The sequence below is a fragment of the Salmo salar genome, chromosome 20 (genome assembly GCF_965601325.2).
Source record: "Salmo salar chromosome 20, fSalSal1, whole genome shotgun sequence".
Classification (NCBI taxonomy): Eukaryota; Metazoa; Chordata; class Actinopteri; order Salmoniformes; family Salmonidae; genus Salmo; species Salmo salar.
The window spans coordinates 89,708,718-89,722,483 of NC_138310.1; the positions used below are offsets into that span (position 1 = coordinate 89,708,718).

The 13,766-nt window shown below is 46.9% G+C and overlaps 1 protein-coding gene across 3 annotated transcripts in view; it reads right to left on the reverse strand.

The window, feature by feature from the left end:
• LOC106581541 (high affinity cationic amino acid transporter 1) overlaps positions 1-13,766 on the reverse strand; it is an 82,968-nt gene that overhangs the window by 32,328 nt on the left and 36,874 nt on the right. For 2 of the 3 annotated variants that reach the window (XM_082966799.1, XM_082966800.1), the window contains exons 2-8: positions 11,932-12,389; positions 10,056-10,214; positions 9,728-9,899; positions 8,903-9,036; positions 7,977-8,199; positions 7,601-7,740; positions 904-1,006 (exon numbers count right to left, since the gene is read on the reverse strand). In XM_082966799.1, the coding sequence (XP_082822925.1) occupies positions 904-1,006; positions 7,601-7,740; positions 7,977-8,199; positions 8,903-9,036; positions 9,728-9,899; positions 10,056-10,214; positions 11,932-12,301 (1,301 nt within the window). In that variant the 5' untranslated portion in view covers positions 12,302-12,389. Of the gene's footprint in view, positions 1-903; positions 1,007-4,285; positions 4,423-7,600; positions 7,741-7,976; positions 8,200-8,902; positions 9,037-9,727; positions 9,900-10,055; positions 10,215-11,931; positions 12,390-13,766 lie in introns of all 3 variants that reach the window. The other variant, XM_082966801.1, reaches the window with a different exon arrangement.

A 13,766-nucleotide genomic window follows, 5' to 3' on the forward strand; every position in this document is an offset into this window, starting at 1 on the left:
GTAGGGTGTAGTATGTAGGGTACTTACCTGAGTACTAGAACACAGGCTGCCAGCAAGGTGTAGGCTAGTAGGGTGTAGGGTACTAACCTGAGTACTAGAACACAGGCTGCCACCAAGGTGTAGGCTAGTAGGGTGTAGGGTGTAGGGTACTAACCTGAGTACTAGAACACAGGCTGCCACCAAGGTGTAGGGTGTAGGGTACTAACCTGAGTACTAGAACACAGGCTGCCACCAAGGTGTAGGGTGTAGGGTACTAACCTGAGTACTAGAACACAGGCTGCCACCAAGGTGTAGGCTAGTAGGGTGTAGGGTGTAGTATGTAGGGTACTAACCTGAGTACTAGAACACAGGCTGCCACCAAGGTGTAGGCTAGTAGGGTGTAGGGTGTAGTATGTAGGGTACTAACCTGAGTACTAGAACACAGGCTGCCACCAAGGTGTAGGCTAGTAGGGTGTAGGGTGTAGTATGTAGGGTACTAACCTGAGTACTAGAACACAGGCTGCCACCAAGGTGTAGGCTAGTAGGGTGTAGGGTGTAGTATGTAGGGTACTAACCTGAGTACTAGAACACAGGCTGCCACCAAGGTGTAGGCTAGTAGGGTGTAGGGTGTAGGGTACTAACCTGAGTACTAGAACACAGGCTGCCACCAAGGTGTAGGCTAGTAGGGTGTAGGGTGTAGTATGTAGGGTACTAACCTGAGTACTAGAACACAGGCTGCCACCAAGGTGTAGGCTAGTAGGGTGTAGGGTGTAGTATGTAGGGTACTAACCTGAGTACTAGAACACAGGCTGCCACCAAGGTGTAGGCTAGTAGGGTGTAGGGTACTAACCTGAGTACTAGAACACAGGCTGCCACCAAGGTGTAGGCTAGTAGGGTGTAGGGTGTAGTATGTAGGGTACTAACCTGAGTACTAGAACACAGGCTGCCACCAAGGTGTAGGCTAGCAAGGTGCCGATAGACATCAGATCAACCAGGTCCTTCAGGTCAAACAGGAAGGCCATCACCGCTGTAGGAAGAAGTCCAAGACCATGAAGAAATACGACATACGACAGGATCTATCCCAGAATAACCCAGTTTAAAATACAAGCCAATGCACACATTAATGGGCGGTGTTCCTGGACACAGATATTCCTGGACTAAAAAGCAAGCTCAACGGAGAATCTAAAATAAGTTGTTTTTCAGGACTAGGTTTAAATCTGTGTCTGAGAAACCGCCCCAAAATGACATAATTCTGTTTGATTCTGGCATTAGGCATCTGCAGTAAGAATTAACATTATGATGACTCAACAACTGCCCTTTTCTGACAAAGAGACATAATAACAGTATTATTACATTTCCTGTGAAACATGTTACACACAACATATTCACATCACGGTACAGTATCACCGCAACCAGTAGGCTAGACACAGTAGTCACCTTCAATTCACATACAGGAAATAAGGAAGAAAACGGCATCATTTTTCAAACTTTTGAAGAGTCGAGACTAAGAAACTGTCTGTTTCACATCATGTTTTACTTCTGCTTAACTAAATCACAGTTCTCTATAGTACCTTCAACCTAAAGTCTCTGTCTGCTACACCTCTCTCTCCTCCTCAGGTCCCTTCAACCTAAAGTCTCTGTCTGCTACACCTCTCTCCTCCTCAGGTCCCTTCAACCTAAAGTCTCTGTCTGCTACACCTCTCTCTCCTCCTCAGGTCCCTTCAACCTAAAGTCTCTGTCTGCTACACCTCTCTCCTCCTCAGGTACCTTCAACCTAAAGTCTCTGTCTGCTACACCTCTCTCTCCTCCTCAGGTTCCTTCAACCTAAAGTCTCTGTCTGCTACACCTCTCTCTCCTCCTCAGGTACCTTCAACCTAAAGTCTCTGTCTGCTACACCTCTCTCTCCTCCTCAGGTTCCTTCAACCTAAAGTCTCTGTCTGCTACACCTCTCTCCTCCTCAGGTACCTTCAACCTAAAGTCTCTGTCTGCTACACCTCTCTCCTCCTCAGGTACCTTCAACCTAAAGTCTCTGTCTGCTACACCTCTCTCCTCTTCAGGTACCTTCAACCTAAAGTCTCTGTCTGCTACACCTCTCTCTCCTCCTCAGGTTCCTTCAACCTAAAGACTCTGTCTGCTACACCTTTCTCCTCTTCAGGTACCTTCAACCTAAAGTCTCTGTCTGCTACACCTCTCTCTCCTCCTCAGGTTCCTTCAACCTAAAGTCTCTGTCTGCTACACCTCTCTCTCCTCCTCAGGTTCCTTCAACCTAAAGTCTCTGTCTGCTACACCTCTCTCCTCCTCAGGTACCTTCAACCTAAAGTTTCTGTCTGCTACACCTCTCTCTCCTCCTCAGGTACCTTCAACCTAAAGTCTCTGTCTGCTACACCTCTCTCTCCTCCTCAGGTTCCTTCAACCTAAAGTCTCTGTCTGCTACACCTCTCTCTCCTCCTCAGGTACCTTCAACCTAAAGTCTCTGTCTGCTACACCTCTCTCTCCTCCTCAGGTTCCTTCAACCTAAAGTCTCTGTCTGCTACACCTCTCTCCTCCTCAGGTACCTTCAACCTAAAGTCTCTGTCTGCTACACCTCTCTCCTCCTCAGGTACCTTCAACCTAAAGTCTCTGTCTGCTACACCTCCCTCCTCTCAGGTACCTTCAACCTAAAGTCTCTGTCTGCTACACCTCTCTCTCCTCCTCAGGTCCCTTCAACCTAAAGTCTCTGTCTGCTACACCTTTCTCCTCCTCAGGTACCTTCAACCTAAAGTCTCTGTCTGCTACACCTCTCTCTCCTCCTCAGGTTCCTTCAACCTAAAGTCTCTGTCTGCTACACCTCTCTCTCCTCCTCAGGTTCCTTCAACCTAAAGTCTCTGTCTGCTACACCTCTCTCCTCCTCAGGTACCTTCAACCTAAAGTCTCTGTCTGCTACACCTCTCTCTCCTCCTCAGGTCCCTTCAACCTAAAGTCTCTGTCTGCTACACCTCTCTCTCCTCCTCAGGTACCTTCAACCTAAAGTCTCTGTCTGCTACACCTCTCTCTCCTCCTCAGGTTCCTTCAACCTAAAGTCTCTGTCTGCTACACCTCTCTCTCCTCCTCAGGTACCTTCAACCTAAAGTCTCTGTCTGCTACACCTCTCTCCTCCTCAGGTACCTTCAACCTAAAGTCTCTGTCTGCTACACCTCTCTCTCCTCCTCAGGTTCCTTCAACCTAAAGTCTCTGTCTGCTACACCTCTCTCTCCTCCTCAGGTTCCTTCAACCTAAAGTCTCTGTCTGCTACACCTCTCTCCTCCTCAGGTACCTTCAACCTAAAGTCTCTGTCTGCTACACCTCTCTCTCCTCCTCAGGTTCCTTCAACCTAAAGTCTCTGTCTGCTACACCTCTCTCTCCTCCTCAGGTTCCTTCAACCTAAAGTCTCTGTCTGCTACACCTCTCTCTCCTCCTCAGGTTCCTTCAACCTAAAGTCTCTGTCTGCTACACCTCTCTCTCCTCCTCAGGTTCCTTCAACCTAAAGTCTCTGTCTGCTACACCTCTCTCCTCCTCAGGTTCCTTCAACCTAAAGTCTCTGTCTGCTACACCTCTCTCCTCCTCAGGTACCTTCAACCTAAAGTCTCTGTCTGCTACACCTCTCTCTCCTCCTCAGGTTCCTTCAACCTAAAGTCTCTGTCTGCTACACCTCTCTCTCCTCCTCAGGTTCCGTTCAACCTAAAGTCTCTGTCTGCTACACCTCTCTCTCCTCCTCAGGTACCTTCAACCTAAAGTCTCTGTCTGCTACACCTCTCTCTCCTCCTCAGGTACCTTCAACCTAAAGTCTCTGTCTGCTACACCCTCTCTCCTCCTCAGGTACCTTCAACCTAAAGACTCTGTCTGCTACACCTCTCTCTCCTCCTCAGGTACCTTCAACCTAAAGTCTCTGTCTGCTACACCTCTCTCTCTCCTCCTCAGGTTCCTTCAACCTAAAGTCTCTGTCTGCTACACCTTTCTCCTCCTCAGGTACCTTCAACCTAAAGTCTCTGTCTGCTACACCTCTCTCTCTCCTCCTCAGGTTCCTTCAACCTAAAGTCTCTGTCTGCTACACCCTCTCTCCTCCTCAGGTACCTTCAACCTAAAGTCTCTGTCTGCTACACCTCTCTCCTCCTCAGGTACCTTCAACCTAAAGACTCTGTCTGCTACACCTCTCTCCTCCTCAGGTACCTTCAACCTAAAGTCTCTGTCTGCTACACCTCTCTCTCTCCTCCTCAGGTGGGCATAGGCTTGTTACCGCCAGATACAGATCAGCTCTGAGCTTAATCCTTGACCTCTAACCCAGTCTTACCGGACATGAAACCTGACGCAATGGTGGAGTTGATGGGCGACTTCCTCTCACTGACCTTGGCCAGAAAGGAGAAGAGGAGACCATCGCGGGCCATGGCAAAGATTATACGAGGTAGAGGAAACATGGAGCCTAGAAGGCTATAGGAGGGTTGGGGGAGAGAAGGAAAGGAGGAGAGGGAGGAGGAGAGGCCAGGGGTGGAGGAGGAGAAGGAGGAGGTGGAGGAAGAGGATAGGCCAGGGGTGGAAGAGGAGGAAGGGGGCAAAGATTTATAACCCAAAAACACTCCAAGTCTCTCCATGAAGTCCAGTCACATGGTTTCAACTGCTGCAGTTCCCAGTGCACCACCCAGACACACAGAACCTTAGAGCCTTAGGATCTGTCTGCCCGTAATAAACATGTAGAGCAGACAAGATGAGTGTATAGAATCCCCTCAAATTCAAATCTGAACCTCCAAGCCAGTTCCACTGCTTTTCCTTCTTCCCCTTTAATTAGGGACTGGTTTAGACATGGGACACCAGAATTCTTCCCCTTTAATTAGGGACTGGTTAGACATGGGACACCAGCATTCTTCCCCTTTAATTAGGGACTGGTTTAGACATGGGACACCAGCATTCTTCCCCTTTAATTAGGGACTGGTTTAGACATGGGACACCAGCATTCTTCCCCTTTAATTAGGGACTGGTTTAGACATGGGACACCAGCATTCTTCCCCTTTAATTAGGGACTGGTTTAGACATGGGACACCAGCATTCTTCCCCTTTAATTAGGGACTGGTTTAGACATGGGACACCAGAATTCTTCCCCTTTAATTAGGGACTGGTTTAGACATGGGACACCAGCATTCTTCCCCTTTAATTAGGGACTGGTTTAGACATGGGACACCAGAATTCTTCCCCTTTAATTAGGGACTGGTTAGACATGGGACACCAGCATTCTTCCCCTTTAATTAGGGACTGGTTTAGACATGGGACACCAGCATTCTTCCCCTTTAATTAGGGACTGGTTTAGACATGGGACACCAGCATTCTTCCCCTTTAATTAGGGACTGGTTTAGACATGGGACACCAGCATTCTTCCCCTTTAATTAGGGACTGGTTTAGACATGGGACACCAGCATTCTTCCCCTTTAATTAGGGACTGGTTTAGACATGGGACACCAGCATTCTTCCCCTTTAATTAGGGACTGGTTTAGACATGGGACACCAGCATTCTTCCCCTTTAATTAGGGACTGGTTTAGACATGGGACACCAGAATTCTTCCCCTTTAATTAGGGACTGGTTTAGACATGGGACACCAGCATTCTTCCCCTTTAATTAGGGACTGGTTTAGACATGGGACACCAGAATTCTTCCCCTTTAATTAGGGACTGGTTTAGACATGGGACACCAGCATTCTTCCCCTTTAATTAGGGACTGGTTTAGACATGGGACACCAGCATTCTTCCCCTTTAATTAGGGACTGGTTTAGACATGGGACACCAGCATTCTTCCCCTTTAATTAGGGACTGGTTTAGACATGGGACACCAGAATTCTTCCCCTTTAATTAGGGACTGGTTTAGACATGGGACACCAGCATTCTTCCCCTTTAATTAGGGACTGGTTTAGACATGGGACACCAGATGGGTGCAATAAATGATCAGGTAGAACAGAAAATACATAGTACTCCATACCCCCAGGGTAATAATATCAGTAGTACTCCATACCCCCAGGGTAATAATATCAGTAGTACTCCATACCCCCAGGGTAATAATATCAGTAGTACTCCATATCCCCAGGGTAATAATATCAGTAGTACTCCATACCCCCAGGGTAATAATATCAGTAGTACTCCATACCCCCAGGGTAATAATATCAGTAGTACTCCATACCCCCAGGGTAATAATATCAGTAGTACTCCATATCCCCAGGGTAATAATATCAGTAGTACTCCATACCCCCAGGGTAATAATATCAGTAGTACTCCATACCCCCAGGGTAATAATATCAGTAGTACTCCATATCCCCCCAGGGTAATAATATCAGTAGTACTCCATATCCCCCCAGGGTAATAATATCAGTAGTACTCCATATCCCCCCAGGGTAATAATATCAGTAGTACTCCATATCCCCCCAGGGTAATAATATCAGTAGTACTCCATATCCCCAGGGTAATAATATCAGTAGTACTCCATATCCCCCCAGGGTAATAATATCAGTAGTACTCCATATCCCCCCAGGGTAATAATATCAGTAGTACTCCATACCCCCAGGGTAATAATATCAGTAGTACTCCATATCCCCCCAGGGTAATAATATCAGTAGTACTCCATACCCCCAGGGTAATAATATCAGTAGTACTCCATACCCCCAGGGTAATAATATCAGTAGTACTCCATATCCCCCCAGGGTAATAATATCAGTAGTACTCCATACCCCCAGGGTAATAATATCAGTAGTACTCCATATCCCCCCAGGGTAATAATATCAGTAGTACTCCATACCCCCAGGGTAATAATATCAGTAGTACTCCATACCCCCAGGGTAATAATATCAGTAGTACTCCATATCCCCCCAGGGTAATAATATCAGTAGTACTCCATACCCCCAGGGTAATAATATCAGTAGTACTCCATACCCCCAGGGTAATAATATCAGTAGTACTCCATACCCCCAGGGTAATAATATCAGTAGTACTCCATATCCCCAGGGTAATAATATCAGTAGTACTCCATACCCCCAGGGTAATAATATCAGTAGTACTCCATACCCCCAGGGTAATAATATCAGTAGTACTCCATACCCCCAGGGTAATAATATCAGTAGTACTCCATATCCCCAGGGTAATAATATCAGTAGTACTCCATACCCCCAGGGTAATAATATCAGTAGTACTCCATACCCCCAGGGTAATAATATCAGTAGTACTCCATATCCCCCCAGGGTAATAATATCAGTAGTACTCCATATCCCCCCCAGGGTAATAATATCAGTAGTACTCCATATCCCCAGGGTAATAATATCAGTAGTACTCCATATCCCCCCAGGGTAATAATATCAGTAGTACTCCATATCCCCAGGGTAATAATATCAGTAGTACTCCATATCCCCAGGGTAATAATATCAGTTGTAAGATTTTAATACCCCTGATCTATCCACAGGTTTTGTAGGTTTGGTCAGGTATTCTAAGCAGGTGCACTGTGAACAGTAGCATGTTGAGGTAACCAGGGTAACGGCGCTAGCATTGGTTGGTTCCTGTAAGGAGGGAGCTGTAAGGGGGGGGTGAGGTTAGCAGCCCTGTTAGTGGTTTAACTGGTTAGAAAGGGTTCTAATCTCACCTGCCACCATTCCAGAGGTTACTGTAGCGATTAGAGGGGTTTTGGTTCGGTCGCTGATCTGGGCCAGACTCTTGAAGAGGAGGCCGTCCTGAGCCATGGCCCAGATGACACGAGGCATGGGGAACATGGAGCCTAGCAGGCTAGCAGGGAGATAGGAGAGCCGTGCAAAACACAGGGAGATATACAGGGAGATAACATCGTTAAACACACACAAAGCTACTCTAATCATCATTTTAGGCATAACCCATGAAACTAGCCTAACCTGATTGCAAAATGTGTTAGAGCTTCATCTAACTCTTGTTAAAGACCAGGAACATAAGTTGGGTGAAGAACAAACACATCCACCCTATCAGAGAAGTAGTGTAGACCAGCTTACCTGGTGGACAGAGCACACAGGGACCCTACAGCCACAGCATAGGTGGCTCCCTCCCAGCCTACGTGTTTAAAGGCCACAGGCAGAGGACTGTTCTTATCCAACATATAGTAGGGCATCATCATGGTGAGGGCACCAGACACTCCGAAGTAGGCCACGAAACAGATGAGGAGAGAGGCTACGATGCCTATGGGGATGGCTCTCTGCGGGTTCTTTACCTCCTCACCTATAGGGGTTAAAGGTCAGGGGTTAAAGGAAACAGATGAGGAGAGAGGCTACGATGCCTATGGGGATGGCTCTCTGCGGGTTCTTTACCTCCTCACCTATAGGGGTTAAAGGTCAGGGGTTAAAGGAAACAGATGAGGAGAGAGGCTACGATGCCTATGGGGATGGCTCTCTGCGGGTTCTTTACCTCCTCACCTATAGGGGTTAAAGGTCAGGGGTTAAAGGAAACAGATGAGGAGAGAGGCTACGATGCCTATGGGGATGGCTCTCTGCGGGTTCTTTACCTCCTCACCTATAGGGGTTAAAGTCAGGGGTTAAAGGAAACAGATGAGGAGAGAGGCTACGATGCCTATGGGGATGGCTCTCTGCGGGTTCTTTACCTCCTCACCTATAGGGGTTAAAGGTCAGGGGTTAAAGGAAACAGATGAGGAGAGAGGCTATGATGCCTATGGGGATGGCTCTCTGAGGGTTCTCCACCTCCTCCCCTACAGGGAGAGACAGAGAGTACCGGAGATGTTAGATACGGTTGCAAACTTCTGGTAATTTTCCCCAAATTCCCTGATTTTCCAGAAAAATTCTGGTTGGAAGATTCCTGGATTCTGGACGGAAAAAGCATGAAATTCAGAGATTAATGAAGTATGTTAATAATGAGTGTTTATGAAGACATTATGAATTCTTTCTAAAGCCTTGACAAGTGTACTGACCAGTGGTGGCGATACAGTCAAAGCCTACGAAGGCATAGAAACAGGTTGCTGCTCCAGAGAGGACCCCAGTAAAGCCAAACGGCATGAAGCCTCCCTGACCCAGACTCTCCTTCGATGGCAAGGACTCTGTCATACTGGAGGAGAGGAGAACACACACACACACACACACACACACACATAGACACACACACACACACACACATAGCACACACACACACACACACACACACACACACACACATAGACACACACACACACACACACATAGCACACACACACACACACACACACACACACACACACACACACACACACACACACACACACACAACATCAACACGTGTGCTCAGAAACAAATCCTCAGTAATACAGATGAATATCTAAACAAACACACAGGCAGCATTAAGCAGCAAACACATGACTTCCAAACATATCCATCTGTTCCCTGATCCCTGTTCCCTGTTCCCTGATCCCTGATCCCTGTTCCCTGATCCCTGATCCCTGTTCCCTGATCCCTGATCCCTGTTCCCTGATCCCTGATCCCTGATCCCTGTTCCCTGTTCCCTGTTCCCTGATCCCTGATCCCTGATCCCTGTTCCCTGCTCCCTGATCCCTGTTCCCTGTTCCCTGATCCCTGTTCCCTGATCCCTGTTCCCTGATCCCTGATCCCTGATCCCTGTTCCCTGATCCCTGTTCCCTGTTCCCTGATCCCTGTTCCCTGATCCCTGATCCCTGTTCCCTGATCCCTGTTCCCTGATCCCTGATCCCTGTTCCCTGATCCCTGTTCCCTGATCCCTGTTCCCTGATCCCTGATCCCTGACTCACTTCAGTGTTGCATTGACAGTGATGTTGAGGATTTCATCAGGGTTCAGATGCCAGTTCTTTACAGTTCCTTTGACCAGCCCTGAGATGACCACAAACACCAGCACTAACACATTAATACAGGTGAACACCTTGTTCACCATGGCTGACTCCTTCACTCCAAACGCTAGTAGGCCTGGAGGAAGTGAGGGAGAGAGAAATACAGAGATTATTATTAAAGTTATTTCAAATATTTCGATTCCAGGTCTGGTTTCCCACAGCACAATACTCCAGAGAAAAGGTCCCAAAACAGACAACATATAAATATATGTATTTATGGAGCAACGCCCACCTGTGAGAATGATGATGATGATGACAGCGAACATGTCTGGGTATTCAGCCAGGATCCCTGGGGTCTTCATCGCCATGTGGACCCGGCACCACTGCTCGATGTGTCGACCAATCAGCTCATCAAACGTGGCGCTCCATGCCCGAGCCACGCTAGAGGTTCCTGTTAGGAGATCCAGGATCAACACAGCTGAATTATCAGAAAGGAAAGGAGGACCAAGGCACTCTTCATATACTTCATTAAAATACCTTTATTAGTATGGAATGTTCAATAGAAACAATGTTTTAAAAAACCAACGCGTTTCGGCTGCATGGCCTTCGTCAGGGAGTACAAAGAAATAATACAACGTTCTCTTTTTAACAGCTTTTCCAATTAGCCCTAATTTGAAGAGGGAGCGGTTACACAATTGATTGGACAACACCTAGTAAGCAATACTAAGGGGAGTGCCTCGTGATGCATCAGAGAGAGTGGATTTTGTTCCAAAATACAGCACTGAAGCAGAGAACATTAAAAGAATCATTAAAAATAATTGGGGAATCATTCAAAGTGATACGCTACTACGCCAAGCCATGCGGCCGAAACGCGTTGGTTTTTTAAAACATTGTTTCTATTGAACATTCCATACTAATAAAGGTATTTTAATGAAGTATATGAAGAGTGCCTTGGTCCTCCTTTCCTTTCTGATGACCAATTCACCCCTTTTACCAAAGAGCACCTTCTGTCTACCAACATTTACTATTGTGTACCTAAATAGCGCTTCCCTTCCTCCTCTTTCTACTAGTACAGCTAAATTATGATCCAAGATCAACACAGCTAAATTATTATCTAAGATCAACACTGCTAAATTATGATTGAAGATCAACACTGCTAAATTATTATCTAAGATCAACACAGCTAAATGATCCAGGATCAACACAGCTAAATTATGGACTAGGATGAACACAGCTAAATTATGGACTAGGATGAACACAACTAAATTATCCACCATCAACACAGCTAAATTATTATCTAACATTAACACAGCTAAATTATGGTCTAGGATCAACACAGATAAATTATGATCCAGGATCAACACAGCTAAATTATCCAGGGTCAACACAGCTAAATTATGGTCTAGGATAAACACAGCTAAATTATGATCCAAGATCAACACAGCTAAATTATGATCTAAGATCAACACAGCTAAATTATGGTCTAGGATTAACACAGCTAAATTATCCAGGATCAACACAGCTAAATTATGGTCCAGGATCAACACAGCTAAATTATCCAGGATCAACACAGCTAAATGATGGTCTAGGATCAACACAGCTAAATGATCCAGGATCAACACAGCTAAATTATGATTCAAGATCAACACAGCTAAATTATGGTCTAGGATCAACACAGCTAAATTACAATCCAGGATCAACACAACTAAATTATCCACGATCAACACAGCTAAATTATTATCTAACATCAACACAGCTAAATTATGGTCTAGGATCAACACAGATAAATTATGATCCAGGATCAACATAGCTAAATTATCCAGGGTCAACACAGCTAAATTATTATCCAGGATCAACACAGCTAAATTATGATCTAAGATCAGCACAGCTAAATTATGATCTAAGATCAACACAGCTACATTATGGTCTAAGATCAACACAGCTAAATGATCCAGGATCAACAATCATTATATGTTAATACAAAAGGCATAAAAATGCAATGCATCCCATATCCACATATTGTCTACATTATAACAGTCTCTTTCTAATGTTCCTCTCTGAACATACATGCGTGAGGAGGAAGGTATGTGGGGGGGGGTGTGTGTGTGTGTGTGTGTGTGTGTGTGTGTGTGTGTGTGTGTGTGTGTGTGTGTGTGTGACCCTCTCACCTATAATGTAAGAGAGGATGAGGTTCCATCCGGTGATGAAGGCCCAGAGCTCCCCAACAGTAACATAACTATACAGGTAGGCCGAGCCTGTCTTGGGGACGCGGGCCCCAAACTCAGCGTAACACAGACCAGCCAGCACCGAGGCCAGCGCTGCGATGAGGAAGGACAGGACAATGGCTGGACCAGAGTTCTCTCTAGCCACGGCCCCAGCCAGGACATAGACCCCAGCTCCCAGAGTACTGCCTACCCCGAGAGCCACCAGGTCAAAGGTGTTGAGGCACCGGGAGAGACGTGAGTCCTCAGTGTTGTAGTCCACCACCTTGACACGCAGCAGCTGCTTCCCAAAGCCCTTCAGCATGGCCAGAATCATCCTGGCTGGCTCTTTGTCAGTCCCTCTGGATCGCTCTCTGTCTGTCAGATAACACTTCACCTTTCTGTAGCACGATGGGGGAAATCACCTGGAACAGAGAGAGCATCAGGACCTTTCCAACAACTGTGTGTGTGTGTGTGTGTGTGTGTGTGTGTGTGTGTGTGTGTGTGTGTGTGTGTGTGTGTGTGTGTGTGTGTGTGTGTGTGTGTGTGTGTGTGTGTGTGTGTGGGAGGAGGTCAGAGACCTAGCCGTGTGGTGCAGGGACAACAACCTCTCCCTCAACATGATCAAGACAGAGGAGATGATTGTGGACTACAGGAAAAAGAGGACCCTGCACGCCCCCATTCTCATTGACGGGGCTGTAGTGGAGCAGGTTGAGAGCTTCAAGTTCTTTGGTGTCCACATCACCAAAAAACTAACATGGTCCGAGCACATCAAGACAGTTGTGAAGAGGGCACGACAAAACCTATTCCCCCTCAGGAGACTGACAAGATTTGGCATGGGTCTTCAGATTCTCAAAAGGTTCTACAGCTGCACAATCGAGAGCATCCTGACTGGTTGCATCACTGACTGGTATGGCAACTGCTCGGCCTCTGACCGCAAGGCATTACAGAGGGTAGTGTGTACATCCCAGTACATCACTGGGGCCAAGCTTCCTGCCATCCAAGACCTCTATACCAGGCGGTGTCAGAGGAAGGCCCTAAACATTGTCAACGACTCCAGCCACCATAGTCAGACTGTTCTCTCTGCTACCACACGGCAAGTGGTACCGCAGCACCAAGTCTAGGTCCAAGAGGCTTCTAAACAGCTTCTACCCCCAAGCCACAAGACTCCTGAACACCTAATCAAATGTCTATCCAGACTATTTGCATTGCACCCCCCTCCCCCGCTGCTGCTTCTCTCTGTTGTTATCATCTATGCATAGTCACTTTAATAACTCTACCTTCATGTACATATTACCTCAACTAACCGGTGCCCCCGCACATTGACTCTGTACCAGTACCCCCTGTCTATAACCTCCACATTGACTCTGTACCGGTAACCCCTGTATATAGCCTCCACATTGACTCTGTACCAGTACCCCCTGTATATAGCCTCCACATTGACTCTGTACCGGTACCCCCTGTATATAGCCTCCACATTGACTCTGTACCGGTACCCCCTGTATATAACCTCCACATTGACTCTGTACCGGTACCCCCCTGTATATAGCCTCCACATTGACTCTGTACCGGTACCCCCCTGTATATAGCCTCCACATTGACTCTGTACCGGTACCCCCTGTATATAGCCTCCACATTGACTCTGTACCGGTACCCCCTGTATATAGCCTCCACATTGACTCTGTACCGGTACCCCCCTGTATATAGCCTCCACATTGACTCTGTACCGGTACCCCCTGTATATAGCCTCCACATTGACTCTGTACCGGTACCCCCTGTATATAGCCTCCACATTGACTCAG